The following is a 20,629-nucleotide window of genomic DNA, read 5'->3' as shown; positions in this document are numbered from 1 at the left end:
AACTAATGTTTGCGCTGGCATAATTGGCAGGCAAGTTATAGGGCCCATATTCTTCAATAATACATTAACTGGGGAAAGATATCTAGAATTTCTTGAACATGAACTAGTTCCAGTCTTACGTGCCTTATATCCGAGTCAGTTCGATCCAGATTTGTATGATAAAAGAATCTGGATGCAACAAGATGGTGCTCCCCCACATTATGCCCGTAATGTACGTTAGTATTTAGATGACAATGATTGGTAGAAGGGGTGTAATCGAGTGGCCGACATGTTCTCCCGATCTCACCCCACTTGATTTTTTTCTGTGGGGACATTTGAAAAGTCAAATTTATATGAGCAAACAAGGAAACCTAGACGAACTCGAAGAACGCATTAGGCAAGAAAGCCGACAAATATCTCCAGAAGTGTTAGAAAATGTCAAAAACGAATTTTATTATCGTCTTGGGCTTTGCCAACAAGTAAATGGTGCTCATTTTGAGCATCTTATACATTAAACGCAACTTTTAATAATTTAATGGTTTTTTTTTGTATTTCTCCTTTAGATAATCACAAAATTAAATAGGGCAATTTAATCAAGAAAAATAGCTCTTTTCAATGAGAGTTTAAAAAAAGTGGCTTTCCATTTGAAAAAAAAAAGTCTCTGTAGGTGAAAAAACACAAAAACTATCTTGAAATGTGAAAAAAAAATAAACAAAAATCGACGGGTCTCAGAAATTTTGCGAGATAAATTTTGATTAGTTTAAACTGAATTTATTCCAGTTAAAGTCACCACACTGTATGTGTGTGTGATATCGGGGTTATTTCATAACATATTTAAGGTGTAGTGATCGAGTGTCAAAAGTAAACCTTTATAAACCCCTTGTCAATTTTTTAAACGCCGAAATTTTTTCCCTTGTGTAAACAGATTCCTATATGATACACGTATATTCTACAATTTATTAAATATACCTTGACCATATACGGTTGATGAATATACCAATAATTTCAACTGTATTTTTGAACCTAGACCATGAAAAGTTGTCTAGAACCAAAAAAAAAAAAGATTTTTCTCCAAAGTTAATGACTTATCTTAAAAAACTGAATTACTGAGAATTTAAGGTTAGGTATGTGAGAAAAGTATAGATACAAAAACTATAGTTTTTTACCTATAATTTTCTTACAAAGCATTTTTTGTCAGGCAATTATTTTCTGCATAAAAAAACATTTTTCATTAAACCTACCCTTACACCCCCCCACCCACCCCACATAACTTACCAGTAAGAAATTATTTACAAAAATCAATGTATTCCAAAATAATACAAATGAATAACAGCTAGTTTCGTCATTAATATCTAAGCTAAAAACACAATTTGTATATTTAAATTTGATATAATTTAATATATGTATATTAATAAATATTTAATACAAAAACAGTGACACTAGATTGGATATAATAGACGCAAAACGGTGATTTTTCAAAAGAATTTCTTATTGGGTAAATGTTTGGGGTGGGTGGGGGGTTAAGGATTTCATTGATAAAAAACAGTTTTTTTTTGGCAGAAAATATATATTCAATATCTAATTAAATAACACGGTTTATTTAAATTTAATATAATTTTATATATAAATATTCAGTATTAAAACAGCGTTATTAGATAGGATAATATGGACGAAAAAGAGTGATTTTTCAGATCAAATATTTGAGTTGTAATAATCAAGTTAAAAAACTATATATGTAACCCAAGTATTATCTAAAAGCGTCTTAATTTTATCAAAATACTGTTAAAAAAACAACCCTTAATTTTCCTCCAAAATACTCAATTGACTAAAACTGACACCACAAGCACCCCAACAGTATTATACAAAGAAAGATATCTAAGTGGTTGCCCTCTCGATTATAGCCGTATCATCTGCGACCACTTAAGTGAGAATCATAATGAAAACCGAATTAACGTAATTAAAACGTCGTTTTAACCGCATAAGATAAGTCAATTCAGTGTGGGTCTTTTTCTCGAGGAACTATTGAAATTTTTGTGAAAGCCATACAAACACGCTCGAAATCGATAAATTATTTGAACCATATAGAAACAAAACATGAACCAAATCGGGTCTAATCCCCGATTTCCTTTTATTAGCAGACACGTGTATAAGGGAAAAATGAGAGTCGTAAATCCCGCCAAAAGCGCCCTTTAGAGTCAAGATTCAAAAACCTTTGAGGGTAATTCAATTATCATAATTTTATTAAAATAAAGGCACTAGTGGCTGAGAACCTGGTTATTATTTTTTTTTAAATAAAATATTTAAAAAAAGACAAAGGTTATAAAGGAAGCTATTTTTACCCGTTACCCCAAATGTGGCAGCGACCTACATAAATCATATGATTTTTTAAGTATCTAATTAAGGGTGGCAATAATATATAAAATTACCTTTTATTTAGAATATGTACTGGTGGGACTACGAGCGGGGGGGCGGGGGTCTCGACACGGGGCTCAGGGAAGGCACTAAGTTAAGTTCGAACATTTCCGAAAGTTGTCACGGTCGGTGTTTCAGAGATCGCTATTTGAAACGAGTACATTTTACCGGCGAGTTACGAAAAAATAAACGTTCTTTTCCAGGATCTAGGGGTAGACTATACGCTTATGTTTTAGACGGCGACGCGAGCTTTCGGCGTCGCGACGTCGAGTGCGCCGCCTCGGACGACGGCATATTCCAGTGCCGTACTCTGATACCGATCCAGGACGTTGCACTTGAAAATTTCATTATTTCCATTCTGTGGATACCCCACAGTGGCGTACCTTTCAACCACACTTTATTTATTCGACTATAACTTGAATGTGTTCTTAATGGGGTTTTATACAAGCCACTCAAACTCGCTAGTCTATTTTTTTGCTGGTTATGATTTTATTGAGCAAATTTTTAAATACCTGTGAAAAAATTATTGATATCATAATTAACCACCAACTGATTGCTCAACATTAGATGCATTACAGAGCTATAATGAGTGAAATTATAAAACCCTCACTAAAAAAAATTTCGTAATATACTCAACGTTTAATAGGGATGTTAAAACTATAATTTGGGATTATCTTAGGATATTTTGCAATGGAATAGCTTTTACTATAACATTACTTAATAATTTTATTTTGCAGTTATTTGATAAGCATGCGCCAATTATTGGGTCTCGTATTACAGAACTCAAGGCATCATGACTTACTGATAACTTAAAAGTGTTTATGGAGTAAAGGCACTTTGTGCTTTTAAAAAACTTAAAAAGGTATATTTATTCAACGATTTTTTAGTACATTTTTGGTTTTGGTATATTTAACAACCGTATATGGTCAAAGTATATTTATTAAACTGTAGAAGAATATACGTATATTATATACGAATCAAGGGAGAAAATTTCGGAAAATTGAGACAGCATGTACATTTCTAATTTTTGAACTCGGTTACTACACCTCAAATATTTGCTGAAATTTTTCTGAAAAATCACTGTTTTTCGTCCATAATATCCAATCTAATTACGCGGTTTTTATACAAAATATTTATATATAAAATTATATCAAATTTAAATAAACAGTGTTATTAAATTTAATATTAAATATATATTTTGTGCAAAAACATTGGTTTTCATTAAGACAACTCTTACCCCCCAAATATTTATCCAGTAAGAAATTCTCTTGAAAAATCATCATTTCTCGTCCATAATTTAATAGCACTGGTTTGTATTAAATATTTATTAATATACGTATATATAATTATATCAAATTTAAATAAAGAAACGATGTTATTAAATTAAATATTAATAATGAAACCAGCTGTTATTCATGCGTATTATTTGGAAAACAATGATTTTTGAAGAAAATTTCTTACTGGTAAGTGGTGTGGGGTGGGTGGGGGGGGGTAAGAGTAGGGTAAATAAAAAACAGTTTTTTTGCAAAAAACAATTACCTGAAACAAAAATGCTTTTAAGGAAGATTATAGATGATAAAAAAATCTATAGTTCTTGTATCTATACTTTTTTCACATAACCTTAAGGTTTTCTAATAAAAGGTGAAAAAACGCCATTTTATTTCTCGAAAACAAGGCGTATCGCTATGAAAATTGTAGTAGTTGTGCTATTTTTTATCACAAATAACGATAAAATTTAATTTTTTAAGGCAAATTAATAATACCATAAAACTTATACCATAGACGATTTTGTTTACAAATGGGAGAAAAATGACAAAAAAAAGGAATAAATTATTTAAAAAACTACTATATATTATTTTTAGATTCTCCAATAAAAATATTCAAATTATTTTCCAAAACTTGACTACAAACTTTGTAGAATTTAAAATTAAATTATGGCTCTTATAATGAATTATATGTCATAGGTCCCTTATAAGAGCTTGAGAATGGGCAGGGCAAATGCTTAGTTTGCAATGAATAAAAGTAGGTAGTAACTTTTACTAATTAATACAATTAGCAAAAGCTAAAGTTGTTAGCATTGTCTAAATATGGTGGGAATAAAAGTAAGCAATTACTAAGGAAAAACTTACATTTTTGCAAGCTTGTTAGACCCTGGCTTAAAAATTTAGTATTGTTAAACAATTTGGTAGAAATGGCTGCATCTATGAATATAAGATCTGTAAAATTTTATTCCGAAAGAAAAGAAAGTCGTGCCGAAGAATACCACGATCTGTATAGATTTAGCGAAGAAAATGTTAAGTGGATAGCTAACCATTTTTTGGACCAACTCTAGGTTGGTGCATTGAGTCCAAAAAAAAATGCAAATATTTTTGCAATTTCTAAGTGATCCTAGATTTCAAATAAGGATCAGAAAAGAAGGAGTTCATAGAACAACAATATATAAAACGGTATCTCACGTTTTACCAAAAATAGTTGAAAAGACAGGAATTTCGATGAAATTTCCTACAAAAAACTCGACTGAGCAGGCAATCAACGAACGGGTACAGTTGTATAGATTTCCCTGTGCTTTTGGTGCAATTGACACTCATGTACCAATAATAACGCCATCGCTACATAGTGACAATAGGAAAGGATGGAGTGTAGTGACGCAACTTGTGACGCAAAAGAAATTTTTACATCCGTAGATGCTCAATGGCCTGGCTCGGTGCACGACAGTCGTATTTTAAGAAGATCAAATATTTTTGGTATGATGAGAAGACGTCAACAGAACTATGGACTTATTTTAGGCGATAAAGGGTACGGCATAACACCGTTGGATGATTTACCAAAGAAACTTTAAGTAAATACTTAAAATATCTAGCTTTCGCTAGTAAGTAAAAGCAAAAGGTAAATCTATCTAGTAAAAGCTAAAGCTTATACTTTATACTAAAAGCAAAAGCTAAGTTTTTATTCACATTGCCCATTAGCCTCAAAACAACAGTATAACTAAGTGTCATCAGCAAAAGCTTGAACTTCGTCTTAAGATATTATAAGATAGATATTATAGACAGATATAAATATAGAATAGATAGATATTATAGACGTATAAACGAGAAAAAGAAACGGATTTGAATGTTTGTTATTATTAAATACTTTTTGAGTTATACAGGGTGATTCAAAATTGAGTGCAAAGATTTCAACGGCGTATTTACCAGCCAAAAATAAGAACTTTTTTCATATAAACGTATGCCCTAACTTGCTTCGTGTTCTAGATACAGAGTGTAATAGTTTTTTAATAAAATCGGTTTTTTACCAATTAGTCAAAATACTTTCAGCCGATTTAAATAAAATTTCGTAGGCTTATTTGTCGTCTTATCTATAAAATGTCCTATTTATAAAATAAATTTATTAATTCCAGTGGCGCTTCAGGGGGCTACTTACTTGATACTTATAGGCAAAATTATAGTACGCCACCGCTTTTTTGACAATTCAATTTTTTTTCAGAATAAGCGGTCAATAATGAAACTTTCTTGCCTCTTGAGCCTTACTACTTACAAAACCTGTGCCTGGCCCTATTAAAATAAATAAAAAATTCGCATCCATTTAATTTATTTTTAAAATTTAACTTAGCCTAAGTAACAGATACATACAAAAGCAGATTTTCATAATAAAAAAAACTTTTACACTCTGTATCTAGAAAACGGAACAAGTTAGGACATATGTACGTTTTTATGAAAAAAAGTTCTTATTTTTGACTAGTAAATACGCCCTTGAAATCTTTGCACTCAATTTTGAGTCACCCTGTATTACACATATATGACTCCATTATATTAAGAGCCGTGTTCTATTACAAGAAAATCTTATCTAAACCATTTAATTTACATCCACTTACCCGATAAAAATATCAATCTGGGTCCAAATAAACCGTTTCTCTCCAGCATGCTTTTCTTGTAACACTAGTTTGGTCACAAATAATGTTCGAATTCAAAAAAACCGCCTTAAAGACTTGCTTTAACATGTCCGTCACGGCGACGTTGTCAACGTGTTAAAAATTTCCCGATTCGTTTTAATGCACGATTTTGTTTTTATATTACATTAATTTGCTCACAAATAAAGTGAAAATGACAGAAATGTCATTAATTCTACGCGATTATGTGGAAAACGCGACGTTACCAACGTACCCACAATCTCCCGGTTTCTATACGTATCCAACGCTAAAACAAACTAAACATTCCTTTGAAGGTAGTTTATATTTTTGCGCCATATACAGAGATGCTTCGCGATTTTGAAGCGTGAAGAATGCGGGTATAAGACTCCCATTGATTTAAGAGTCCCAAATAACGTGGTGCTTGTGTTACACTTATCATGAATAAAATGTATTACTGTATGTTGTAGCTCTCAATTTAGGTACAATATTTCTAAACAGTATAATAAAATGACTATTTAAAAAAAAATTCGCATTTCGCATTATAAAACTATTATTATTTCTTTGTCATATTATAAACTGGTTCTAAACAAAACATACATACATCGATTTATTCATGTAAAAAAAAAACTACCCCTGGTCCGATATATAGAAATATAATATCAGCAACAATCGACAAGGGTGCGAACATGTTCTGTGGCATATAAAACATTTACCGAATGAAGTGAAAATTTGCATGTTACGTGTTCCGCACACACGATTAATCTCAACTAAACGGGAACCGTTGCCCATGAATTGTTCGGCGAATTTTCAATTTTCGAACCGTTCCCACCCCCCTCCCCGTGCTCGTTTTCCCTTGAATCCAGTGAATCCTCAACTAAAATAAAATGGCATGTTCTCGCGAACAGGAGCCTTAAAAATCCACACGTGCGGAACTTAAAAAGTTTTAAAACTCCCTAATGCTTTACATACTCGTATGTTGAGCATCCCTGGTGGCCGCTCTCACATAATGGCTCGTCCTTGTGACCGTGGGTTTTTTCCCTTTTATTTTATTTTTTTTTTTTTGTTGTAAGAGGAATCCCAGGATCGATGATTCCAGGCATATCCTTGTCTGGAATATTTCACTTTTTTTTTGCAACGGTTCGGTAAATTTGTGTACGAAATAAAAATTCGATGAAGGAAGGAACCGAGGCATAAGTGTAATCATGCAAAAAAAAAAGAAGAGACTGGAATCTGTCTTTGTTTCTTGTTTTTATATATATATTTGTGCAGAGGTAAATTTTATAGAACTATAATTATGCAATAGGGCAAATAAGACGTAATAAGTTTGCCTGAAACCATTATGACCAATTGGTAATAAATGCTCTTCATTTGTAAAAGAAAATGCACATACAAATACAAGGAGCAGTTTAGCCTAGATTACTCTTAACTTATTTGTTTGATGCTAAATTTACATTTAAAAAAAAGAGACGAAATCAATGATTGGAGTAGAATAACCCAAAGAATGAGCAGCAGAAGCTTTATTATATAAACTAAAACTGCAGGTTATTGACTCGAGGTAGCAGGTATAACAATTATGCGATTACTATAATTACTGTGAATCTATCAAAAAGATTTTTGCAGCTGTATGAACTTCTTCAAGTTTTTGAAAGGAAAGTTCTAAATCTAGGGAGGGCAAATGTTTCAGGAAATCATATGAAGGCGTTCTCTGAATACAATACAATCGGTTATATAACTTGACTTATCTGTCTGTTTTACAACCAATTTAGCCAATTAAGTTCTTTTATCTTGAGAGATATTCTGTCGTACGTTCGAACTCCATGCACTAATCTACAGTATATAGAATATATCTACATATACATTTACACAGTAATTCTCTTATTTTAAAGTTAAAATTTTTCCTGTTCAAATAGAGCAGTTTGAATAACATCTTTTTATAATTTGGTTAATTTATAGTTAATTTTTAGTCTAAATTACATCCACGATATTTTGCTTCAGATTTGATTATAAAATTTTCATTATTAATTGAAAAGAAAATATGGTTCAATGTTGATGACCACTCCTTAATTGTTTCAAGATCAACAAACATTGTCACCTTACCTTTTATTGCTAGAGGTCATTATAATATATAACAGGAAGACTACTGGTCCCAAAACAGAATCCTGGAGAAGTCCAGTGGAAATTTGCACTTCCTGTGAGGAATAATTGTCAAAGTTGACCTTGAAGTTGTGCTTAACAGACAAATCTTATACTTTATTTATATGTGATTGTAATATTTGAGCAGATTCAGGCAAGAATCTCTATATCATCTGCGTATGCGTAAAAATCTGTAAAAATTTGGTTTAAGTTGTCAGTAGTATATTAAAAAGAATCCAGAGAGATCCCAGTAGAGAGTCTATTAGGTGGAAAATATAGTTATGTTCAATACAGATATTGATTATATTTGATTATATGCATGGAAGAAAAATTAATTAATTTATTCCAGGCACTTGAGCCAAATTTTGATGTTTCTCTACATATCTAAATGCCTGATAAAAAACCAAATAAATAAAAATGCATTAATAAGAACAAAAAAATATGTTTTTAAAAATGCTATAAATCTGCCAAAAAAATGTTACAACAAGTACAATGTAAAACAATTTTAATGAATTTTTTTTTTAAATTAGTAATTGACAAACACCCGTCATATATATTTAACATATACATCATTATGTATTTCTTAAATAGCTCACCATCCTTAATTTTTTTGAATTATCCCAATTACTTTTTTACTTCTGATATTGATTTTGCTTCTTTTTGACCCGTGGTTGCCATATTATATAATAAACGAGAAATCAAATGACTGGTTGTGATTAACTGATAAAAAGTACTCATTTTACATTTATTTTGCTTACATAACCTAAATGCTCGGGAATATTCACAAGATTTTTATTAATTAAATTGACTTCATTTTCAAATTGATTGCGACAAAAAAATATTAATAACCATATAAATAAAAGTTGAAATTATTGTTGATTAAACTTTCTATAATCCCTCTAACTAATGATTGTTAGTAAAATCCTTTTAATGCCTAACGGCTTTCTTTCTGTAATATTGGAATTGGAAAAATTCGATATACACTGGCCTACAAGAGATATCACTGACCTCTTTAGTCACTCCTGATAAATGAAACCCCAATATAAGGACTTATCACTTATCTCAATCGTTACAATGATTATTCTTCCCTAAATTAATGGCCCTTTGTAAATAATCTTAATGACTGTATTAGACATTTCTAGGATAACGTTAAATATTAAATCAATTCCCAAGTAATAACGGTTCAAAATAATTACCCGTCAAGTCTAATTAAAAGTCAATAATCTATGAAGGGCCTAAGATCTACAACCATCTTATCCTTGTCATAAAAGAATTACCATCACTGGGCATCTTTACGACTAACTCTGTGTTGTTTCTTTTCATGTTTTCAGTGGTACATATCACAAAAGCGTCGTATACTCATTTTCATAAATTTTTTGTTGTATTGTGTTAATTGTCTAATGATATTTTAATAAATCGTATTAATTAATTACCTGATTTATCTGCTCTAAATGCTTTTGATGGATCTATTGTTGTATTCTGTAAAGTACCTCATTTATCTGTGTTTTGTTAATAACACAATAAAGCGATATTTGACTTTGACTATTTATTTTTCTATTAAGCCACACTAAATAGAGCGGTTAAAAAAATGATATTTAGCTTCTAAAGTAGATAAAAGAGGGGCACAGCTGTTGGTATTTTATTCCTGGCTTCCGTGACACTAACTCAAAGCGAAATATTCTAAACGCATACTTCGCGAGCTCCTGCTCGAGCACGTGATAAGTTTTTGTTAGCATTTGAACGGGCGAGCTTCATTATATTCTCTTTTGAAATCGCGTGGCTGAAAAAAGATGTTTAATTCAGTAAATCGTTTTAAAATAACAATTTTGGCACGTTTTTTAAATATACAGTGTAGGGCATTAAGTGTATAATTTATACTAGAAATAATATACAAAATAATGTATATTATCGGCTATTTTACGACCGAGCTTTTATTATAATAAGTAATAACATATAAAATAGAATTAAAAAGTAGATCTAAAATGATGGCGATCTTTTAAGAAAACTTGGCGTCCATCTGGATACTTTATTCTTTTCCTGTTCCTTCTTTGCCGCTTCCTGTGCCTCCAGTTCATCGATGAGCCTCTTCTGCTTGTCCCTAAATGCCATTATCGGATCGTCGTAGTCGCTATAAACCTTCAGGACCTCCCTGACATCTTCAATATCATTTTCAGCAATTGCTAAAAGAAGCAAAATAAATTTCACACACAAACACACATTTCACACAATACCTTTAAGAAAACTAACTAAATCCAACAGAGTAGTATCATCATCATTCCCAGACCAACGTGGCAAACGGAAAAGATTCTCTGGATTAAATTTCACATTATTAGGATTCCAGTCGATACAAATTACTTTGCTTAGGTCTCTGTTTAAGTTATTCAAGCTTTTGACATGATGTCCCCCAGTAAAATGAGTTGCATCCCTTACAAGTTTGTAAGCAATAATGTTTTTACGGTCAATCGCTTCAATTAATGGGAAAACTGTCATGCCCTGTTCAGCTGTGTATATTACTATCTCGTAATGATCTTTTAGGGACTCTAGGAAGTAATCCAACACTGAAACAAGTTTTTTATAAATTATTTGAAGAAAATGAAAATAATTATGGTAAATAAGTCTATAGGACCTGATGGACTGTCAATCCAAAAGTTTGGTGTTTAAGCAAAGTAATATCATTATTAAAAAAAGGTGCCAAGAATGATGCAACAAATTATCGTCCAGTTACGATTCTCAATGCAATCTAAACATTTTTGAATTGGTCTCATCTAATAAACTGTACGATGAAGTCAAGTTCAACATATCTGAGCACCAAGAAGTCTACTTTGACCAACCTTATAAGGTTTTGTCACATTGTTCACAATGTCCTAAATGAAGAGAAACAAGTAAATGTTATTTATAACTGATATAAAGAAGGCATTTTGATAAAGTAAAGCATGGCAGTATTACATTCTTAACTTCATTTATTACCAAAATTATTGACGATAAACTTTATGCTTCTCAGACCTCTACCCCTTACTGTCAACATAAGAAGATAACTTGGTGTTATTCTTTTTTCTGTAGTATTAGGTTTAATTGTTATTTTCCTTTATATAATTGATCCTTGGACTGTTGATACTTAATAAATAAAATTATAATAAATAAAGAGTACTAACTTACATGGCCTCTTCTTGAATCTCCAACCAGTATTGTACGTCCAATCAGGATGCACCAATACATCTGTTAACTCCAAGACTAATGTGTATTTAGGTTGAATGTATGGATACTTCAATGGATCTGGTAGCAGTTTTTCTCTTGATGGCTCTTTAATCAACTAAATTTATTTATTAAATTCTCCTCTATTATTCAATATTTTTAGTAATGATATTATAGTTTTTTGCCTTTAAATGTGGGTAAATGCAATTACATCAGTTTTTATAAAAGAAACAAACGGGTAACTTCCTCCTATACTATTGATAATGTTAATCTTAGGTACACTGAAGTAGTAAAGGAACTTGGTATCTTTTTTGATGAACAATTGAATTTTAATACCCATGTGAATACTATTATAACTAAAGCATCTAAGGTCCATGGTTTTGTCTTACATAATTGTAAAGAAGATTTTAGAAATTATTAAAATTAAGTCTTATAATTATTGTTAATTAGTGGTTAGGTGATTTAGCTTTTATTTCTTTTTCTGAAATAATAATATTTTTTTGTAATGGGATTGATCCCATGTATCAATTAATAAATTAAATAAAAAAAACTGTACAAATAGGACCCACCCTTCGATAATACTCCAGCTCCCTAAGTGTCCTCATAAGATAAGCTTTTACAATGGACCCATCTGAATATTCATCCCTCATATAGTTGCCATCTTCATCTTTTGGGGGAGTGCCTAGAGTTATAACTAAATAGGCCCCCAGGCCTGAGAAGCCCACCCCAAAGAACATCAGAGTAAGTTTCATTTTTCTCCATGACTGCTCTTTTTTCTTCTTCGAGTCCTCCTCTTCGTCTTTTTTCTCTTCGTTGGCTGCTACTTGCTCTTTGGAGTTGCTCAGTAAGGTACCTAGAGGACTGCTAGCTTTTGTATCTGCAAATGACAAAAATATAGTAATATTTGGTTAAGATGGTACTTAAACGTTTACCATTTGAATAACATCTCCTGGGTGACAAGTGCTGCTGTAGAACGAAAAAAGCATTGCTACTCTGCTCTTGCTTCACTGCTGGGAGCCAGTTTTGCCTTATAATTATCTTGCAACTATCAATTGTTCTAAGTAAAAATCTCATTTTTTATTAAATATCTTACACATTACTTTCACACTTGCTGTAAAAACAAAACAGAAAATCGGGTTAAGTTCACATAGCCGGTAAGGAAAGCGCATGTGCACCTCTATAGATCCTTCTATAGCATTCAGATCCAACTAGATGGCGCAGTAAGTACATCATTATACATAATCCATATAAAAAAAATGTCTTGAGTCACTAGAGCCATCTAGAATAAGTCATGTGACAAAAATAACTATATGTACTAAATAACAAGTGACGTCATGCTGTCGTGTTAACTACTAATGTCAAAATGCTACTTTATTATTAAAACATCTGGAAAGTTGATAACAACCTCTTTTTTACGAGAAGTGGAATATTTTTGTGTAATGTAAACAATGAGCCCCATTTAATGATCAATAATAATTATTAGTCATGTTAGGGAACAATAGTGTAACAAGTTTTCTGGTAACAAAGTAAAATTGGTTTCAATTAAGATGGTCCAGCACTCAGATGATGACACTTGCTTAACAGTACGGAAAAACACCACCGTTATCACCAACATATATGAAGGTATTCCGGAAACGTTTATTCTCAACGTTATTTGCTGGATTTTATTAATTTTACTGTTTGCAATCCTCCGAAACCGAGCCTGGGACTATGGGCGGTTAGCACTTGTACATACGCAGAAATGGACTCAGCTTTTCTATAAAAATACTGATGATGCAGTGGCAGTTGAGGAAAATAACCCGGATGTATCCCTGGTACCGGATACAGGATGTCTTTGGTTCGTTTCCCTATTTAAAATAACCAAGAGCAAGATTTATGCGAGGTGTGGACCTGATGCCTCACACTACCTCTCGTTTCAGAAGCACCTATTGATATTATTCACTGTTATATCAATATTTTCTATTGCAGTGATATTGCCTGTTAATTTCCAAGGAACTCTTGAAGGTATGTGATATTTAACAAGTAATTTAATTTATATTCATACTAAGGAAATTGTTCATAACAAATGTCTTAACAATTCTTAAAAGAATAATGCTATTATTGTTAACTGTTCAAATCTTATTTGCTAATAAAAATGTAAATTAAAGGTAAAATTTTCTGGACATTGTAACTGAAATGAGAATGACATAATAGATCTAAAAAACTAAAGACAAGAGGTCTCTGGGGTGCTGTTGAATCAGTTTTCTACCCAGCTAATAACTTTTTACCGATCACCATCAGGTGACTTATAATTACCGGAGATTTTAATGTACACATGAGGTCCCTAATGGATTCTTAAAACATCTTTCAAATTTAATGTTGTCCTTTGGCCTGCAGAGGATGGTTAATTTTAATACAAAGTTAAATGCGTGTATAGACAATGCATTCTCTAACATTACTGTAGACAACTTATCCTGTAATCCTTATGATTTGTTTCATCTTTCGGACCACAGGGCTACTAAACTAAATCAAGAATAAGTTACAGGCCAACAACACAAGAAGGTCTATTTTCTCTTTACAACAAGGTTGAAAGGTTTCAGTGGTGGGATATTTTAGATGGAAATAATTCAAATAATAATGTAATTGACCAATTTTCTTTGTTTATGAATTCTTTAACTAATTATGTTGAAGAATGTTTTCCTCTTAAAACTCAAAAGGGTGATGCAGGCAATGGTGACATAAAAATTGAATGGTTTATTAATGAGCTTTCATATCTATAAATATAATCCTATTTTAGATGCCAAGGAACAGTTAAACAATTATAAAAACCTTTACAGGCAAGCTATTTAATAAACAAATTTCAATGTGGAAGATGTATCAAGACTATGGTTATGCTGGGGTATAGGGATTGTTGTCAACAGTACTTCAGGGACGTCCATATACTTACATTTCCTTGTACCTACAGCTATCAGTATTTGGTTTACATTGTTAATAACATCTCACAATTTTGGACTTATTCAGATATACAGCATTAAAACACCAGACATAGTAGAAATATTATCACAGGCTCTCTAGAACCAGACAAGGCTCTGACTACTATTGTGTCCTGTTCTTTAATATTGTTTTAGTCCATATAAGATTTTTTTAAGAAAATTAAATTATATTTGGTAAATGGTGCCTTTTATTCTTTTGGAAAGCAATTTTAATTTACTTAAACTTACTATACCTTGACTTATACAAACACATGCTGTGTAATGTATTAATAAATATTTGCCTTGATTTGCTGCATTTTTTAATATTCTAGTAAATTTTTTTAGGTAACAGTACAACCTTTGGACACACAACATTGAGCAACCTGGGCCCATCATCAAACTTATTATGGGTGCATGTGGTAGCCAGCTTATGTATGGCTCCATTAACCATAATGATAATGAAAAAATGTTCTGGAAAAACCCCTAGTGCCTCTGCATTGTCCTCAAGAACTTTAATGGTGACTAATATAGCAAAACAACACAGGAATATTGAAGATATTAAAAATTATTTTACTGTAAGGTATCCACAGGTAGAAGTACTTGATGTCCAACTAACTTACAAGGTAAAACATTTAGTTAAGTTAGAAAATGAGAGAAGCAAAGTGATTGAGGCAAAGTTGTACTGTACAGAAAATTGCCACAGGAATGCACAAATTAAAGTACAACCAAAGGGTTGTATTTGTTGTTACCCTTGTAACACTATGGATGCTTTAGAATATTATACCAGGGAGGAACAGAGACTTAATGAGTTGGTTTTGTCTGAAAGGAGAACTGCTTTGGCTGCTCCTTTAGGTATTGCTTTTGTAACTGTTGCTGGTGATGATATGGCTCAATATGTCATTAAATCATTTGAGCCCGGCACTTTGAGGAATTGGCATATTGTTCAAGCACCCACTCCAGCAGACATTAATTGGGAAAATTTGGAAATATCTTATAGAAACTGGTACTCCAAGGCAATATTTATCAACTTTATAGTATTTTTGTTGTTCTTTTTCCTCACCACCCCAATTATTGTCTTAAATGTGTTCAATCAAATTAATCAAGCCCACGGTGACATCCTTAACAAACTCAGCCCACTTATTTCTCAATTCTTTCCTATATTGTTATTGTTATCTGTGTCAGCACTTATGCCAGTGATAGTTGCCTACAGTGACGAATGGATGTCACACTGGACAAAATCCAAGCAGAACTTTTCAGTCATGTTTAAAACCTTTTGCTTTTTGCTCTTTATGGTTTTGATTTTGCCCTCTTTAGGTCTAACTAGTGCCCAAGCATTTGTAGAGTGGCCCCTGCAAAATAACACCAAAGTTAGATGGAGCTGTATATTTTTAGCAGACAAAGGTGCCTTTTTTGTCAATTATGTGATTACTTCTGCCCTTATTGGAACTGCTTTGGAGCTGCTTAGGTTTCCTGAGTTAGCAATGTATGCATTAAGGTTGTCATTTATCAAATCTGAAGCAGAGAAGCCAAGCATTCGCAAAGAGATTTTGTCAGAGTTCCAGTTTGGCATACACTATGCATGGACTTTGCTTATTTTCACTATAAGTACTGTGTATAGTTTATCTTGCCCACTAATAACTCCTTTTGGGCTATTATACTTATGCTTAAAACATTTGGTTGACAAGTATAACATTTACTATGTTTATAAACCAATAGCAATGTCTACTGAGGGGCAACAAATCCATGCTGGGGCAGTTAGGATGGTTAGGGTAGCCATATTGCTATGCCAAATTATTCTAACAGCATTCTTCTTTATCAGGGATAGTGGAGGTTTGAACGCAATGACTTACGTTATGTTTATTGGCATATGTGTGACGGTAACTTGCTTTTTCTTTTTGAGCCCTTTCCCTACGTGCAAATCTGTTACATCAGTTAAATCACATTTACCAGCCCTTAGAGAGCAGTATATTGCTCCAGTATTACTAAGCTCCAGTAATATTAATAAAAACAGTATTATAGACTCTTCGTCTCCTGTTATATATGGATCAGCTGGCCCTAGCATAATTATTCCTGAAACTGGTTCTAGTAATGCCTAAGTATTTTTATTTAAACTTCTAGCGGCTGTGAAACCTAATCTTGTCATGTTAATATTTTATGTCCTTCCTAATTTATTTAAATTGTTGCATTGTTTCTTCGAAAAAGAGGTTATTAAATTATGGTGTATATTTTATGAAAAATTTATAGTGAACTAAGGAACCAGTTTTTCTTTTATTAACAAATATAGTATTTTCTGTTTTTTAATGAGGCTTTATTATAATCTCTTTTTATCAGTAATATTATTGATAATTCTCTTTAATTAATTACTTTTAGCATTAGTTCCAGGAAAAGGGATTATTTTTATTGTTCATCATGATAAAAAATTTTTATAGGAAAGGCGATACATATATTATGTACCACATACATACATTATTATTTATAACTATGACATCCACATTTTATCACATTGCTATGTAAAATTATATGTATTAGAGTAAATATTTAACATTTTTTAGCAATTCCATGTATCCAATTGGCTTTTGACTAAATTAATATATTAAAAAAATAAAGGAATTATCGCAAAATGGTGTACTTTTTACATAGAATTTATTTTATTTTATTAAATGATATTTTTTAATAAATAAATCTGTTAACCAACTTTGTTTTTTTTTATACCCATCCCCCTAATCTCTAGAGAAATTATGAGAGTAGTTTGGTTTGTATTTCCCGCCTTATACTCGCGTGACTAACAGTTTGTCAAACTAGACTTGTCATGTGTCTTAAGTGACTTGAGTCATTTGTGGTCAGTCAGCAGGTTGTCAAATAGAATAATATTGGTAAATGTTGCTAAACAAAGAAAATTATTTATTTATATAAATAAAGGTAAGTCATGGCTTAAAGGCAAGAATAGTGCTCTCTAATAAGGCTTTTAAATACATTTATACCAATCAGCTGTAAAAGAAAAACATACATACATCATGACCCTATCAGACATTGTCTTATTATATTGTCCTCCTGTGTTTATTTTTATTGTAAAATTAATTGCGTTTTTTACATGTAAGGTGACGCAGCGCAATGTAAACGGTATGCTTGCCAAGAAATAATTTTTTAGACAAAGTTTCTTTGTCAAGCTAATTTTAGATAGCACTGTCAAAAAGTGATGTACCATGATAATTCCTTTATAAACTAAGTATTCATCTATTTAGAAGTATGGATAAAGACAGTGCCTCTAAACGCTGGGTGCTGGTGGATGAAATCTCTTGCGGAGAAGATGCTCCACTGTTAAACTCATCAGTGTCAGTTTCGACAGACTCTGATCAAGAGTCCGATGGCAGCATTAGCATTATAAGTGACTTCCCGACAGGCAACAATTCTGAAGAGGAACATGAACCTGTTGATGCCTGCAAAAATCAGGTAAGAAGACTTATTTAGTATAGAATGCTTTGCTTTAAGCCTTTTGCTTCATCCAAATAACTATTACAGGTCCTACATGATATAGAAATAGACGAATCTCCAGAATTGAATGTTCATGATGAGGAGGGTGTAGTACATCAAACTACCCCAAATATTCTTATTTCAAATAACTCTGATTCCACTAATACCCTTACAGAGACTTGTAACATTGATACAAATAGATTTGAAGATGTAGTTGATGAAGAAACTCAGGCAAACATAATGGCAACTTCCTTGGAAACCCAAACTAACCCTAATTTAACATTAGAAAAAACTTCTCAGACAACTGATGTAGCTGAACTAAGAACTCAGCAATATGAAGGAAATCAATCTAGCATGATTGGTTATGGACTTATTGCCTCATTTTTAGTGATAATATTTTCCTCCTTTTTCCAGCAGTATACTGATTATAATCAGGCAGGAAAACAAATCCACTCGAATTACAAGAATTTTGAGCCTCAAAATGAGAGGGAAAATGCCATTTTAGAGTTCTGTGTTGACAAAAATAAATTTAAAGGTGACTATTTTGACACAGCTGTTGAAAAATGCATTGCCAAAAGACTAAGGAGGATGGAAAAAGAGGATGGAGTCAAGAAAACCCAGGTCTACTTGGAAATTAAGGAAAAATTATTGGATTTGAGGGAGAAGGAACTTGCCAGGAAGGAGAAGGAACTGGAGAAAGCCTTAAAAGGGAGTGAGGAAAGAATTTATAAAAAGAAACATACTGATCTTAATAAAAAATTAAAAGAGGAAACTAAAAAGAAAAAAAAAGAAGTGAAGAGAAAAGAAAAAGAAGGAAAAAAGAGACAAGAGGAAACCACCTATAAAAAGTGGCAACAAAAAAAACATAAAGACTTTCACTCAGGCAACAATACCATAATTAAATCCAAACACAAAAGAGGCAAAAGCAACCAAACTGTAGATGGCCAATGGTACTTCCAGCTTTATGGAAATTCGCGTTTCGACCATCGCAATAGGGGAAAAGCTTCTGAATGGTACTTTAAAAGGGCAAATTTAAGGGAGAATAAAAGAAACAAGGCTAGGTGGTATTTTGAGTACATGTCCAACAGGGATGATTCAAGGGTGTTTTATTCTTAAATAAATGTGGGTCCTAGAGCTATAAATTGTCTTTAGCTATATTTGGGATAGTAAAAATCTGTGTTTAAGTATTGCATTACTTAATGCAAATTACCTTAATTTTTTGTTGGAACACTATGTTAGTCTTAAGTTACCATTTAAAAAAAGTATTTTATGTGTGATCAATAATTTTAAGTGTGGTTATTTTATTATATTTATATAGAGACATTGTTAAGGCATAAGACTCATTAAAACAACATTATTTTAATACGAATTTGTTTATCTGGGACGATATTAGTAAGCAAAACGCTATGTCGAGCATCATAATATATAATTAATTTATGCAGTACCTAGTTAGTAGGTAGTAGATTAAATTAAATATTTAATGTGGGTTTTTATTTAGCCAGGAGAAGCCTAATTGGTTTTATATACATTTCCCTGTAAATGTTTGTTGAGCAATATATTTTTACATATTCATGAAAAATTAATATATTTTTGTCTTCTAGCCACTTGCTTGTTTTATTTATTACCAAATATAACTGAATTATGCAAACGAGACCCACGAAAAAATGTCATTGTTAATAGAAACTATTTGTGATTCTTGTGAAACCTTCATATTCCACGACCGTTTACTCAATACGAGCTAAATCTTTTCCTACTTAAAATGTCATAGAATTTAAGTAGGTAATAAAAGGTGATTGGATCACTTTAAGAATTAAGTAATGTTAAATTACAAATTGTTTTAAAAATAGCTTATGTATAATTGCCCATTATGACCAGATTTGGGGACAAGAGAGCGGAAGATCAGGTTAACCGTTCCATCAAATTATATTCTAATAAAGCAGTCGCCTTAAAATTCAAAGAACTGGTTAAATATGCCGTTAAAAAGGAGTTTTTTAAAGCGTTTATATTGTATAGTTTGATCTAGTTTAAATCCTGTACTATTACATAAATGTAGGTTATCATTTCAATGCCAACAAATCATGGGACGTTGGGTCAACACTTCCGACTTTTTATCAGTAAAATTGCAATAAGCAGCTGCATGCTGTTATCTCAGACAAGCTGATTCAACGTGCATTGTTCATTTATTGCATAAATCGATGAGCCAATATGCGGAAGCAAAATATGCATACATTTAAGATAAATATATACATTTTTACAATGTCTTAGCTCATCATGCAGATTTAAATTATGCCCACCTTAAAATGTGCTAATTAAGCTGATCGCATTTGGGTTAACAGTATAATAACAATTATTATTTTATTTGCTAATCAATCGTCGTGTTTACGGCACGTGTGCGGAATATTATCGATAATAAAAAAAAACATGTAAATCTCTTATTAATATTACTAATGTACCGCATAATACATTTGTAATTCATCGTCAGTGCATATTCAAAAGAGGTCCAACTCCAATAAAAATCAACCGATTACCGATTCAGTACAAGAGACACCAAAGAGGTCCACTGAATTGATAATTATTATATGAC

The 20,629-nt window shown here is 31.9% G+C and overlaps 4 protein-coding genes across 7 annotated transcripts in view; 2 read left to right on the top strand and 2 right to left on the bottom strand.

The window, feature by feature from the left end:
- LOC126748280 (small conductance calcium-activated potassium channel protein) overlaps nt 1-2,627 on the bottom strand; it is a 102,970-nt gene extending 100,343 nt beyond the window's left edge. For 2 of the 3 annotated variants that reach the window (XM_050457398.1, XM_050457399.1), the window contains exon 1: nt 2,406-2,627. The gene's annotated coding sequence lies outside the window, so the exon portion shown is untranslated. The remainder of the gene's footprint in view (nt 1-2,405) is intronic. The other variant, XM_050457400.1, reaches the window with a different exon arrangement.
- A 7,700-nt stretch (nt 2,628-10,327) lies between these two features.
- LOC126748772 (mitochondrial import inner membrane translocase subunit TIM50-C-like) lies at nt 10,328-12,787 on the bottom strand. The gene is made up of 5 exons (XM_050458217.1): nt 12,556-12,787; nt 12,193-12,500; nt 11,588-11,741; nt 10,663-10,989; nt 10,328-10,611 (listed from the first exon to the last, which is right to left on the bottom strand). Exons 1-5 carry the CDS (start codon nt 12,695-12,697, stop codon nt 10,409-10,411), a joined length of 1,134 nt encoding a protein of 377 aa, XP_050314174.1. The 5' UTR covers nt 12,698-12,787; the 3' UTR covers nt 10,328-10,408.
- Nucleotides 12,788-12,945: 158 nt separating this feature from the next.
- On the top strand, nt 12,946-17,268 carry LOC126748771 (calcium permeable stress-gated cation channel 1). The gene is made up of 2 exons (XM_050458216.1): nt 12,946-13,627; nt 14,920-17,268. Exons 1-2 carry the CDS (start codon nt 13,171-13,173, stop codon nt 16,668-16,670), a joined length of 2,208 nt encoding a protein of 735 aa, XP_050314173.1. The 5' UTR covers nt 12,946-13,170; the 3' UTR covers nt 16,671-17,268.
- A 104-nt stretch (nt 17,269-17,372) lies between these two features.
- Nucleotides 17,373-19,649, top strand: LOC126748970 (uncharacterized). 2 transcript variants are annotated; one of them, XM_050458530.1, is made up of 3 exons: nt 17,373-17,493; nt 17,817-18,024; nt 18,094-19,649. In XM_050458530.1, exons 2-3 carry the CDS (start codon nt 17,821-17,823, stop codon nt 19,159-19,161), a joined length of 1,272 nt encoding a protein of 423 aa, XP_050314487.1. In that variant the 5' UTR covers nt 17,373-17,493; nt 17,817-17,820; the 3' UTR covers nt 19,162-19,649. The 2 variants fall into 2 exon arrangements, with proteins under 2 accessions (XP_050314487.1, XP_050314488.1); XM_050458531.1 differs by lacking the exon at nt 17,373-17,493 and adding an exon at nt 17,565-17,694.
- Nucleotides 19,650-20,629: the final 980 nt, after the last annotated feature.

The sequence above is a fragment of the Anthonomus grandis genome, chromosome 22, assembly GCF_022605725.1.
Source record: "Anthonomus grandis grandis chromosome 22, icAntGran1.3, whole genome shotgun sequence".
Classification (NCBI taxonomy): domain Eukaryota; kingdom Metazoa; phylum Arthropoda; class Insecta; order Coleoptera; family Curculionidae; genus Anthonomus; species Anthonomus grandis.
The sequence above is the reverse complement of the archived record's forward strand: the minus strand, read 5'-3'. Positions and strand labels throughout refer to the sequence as shown.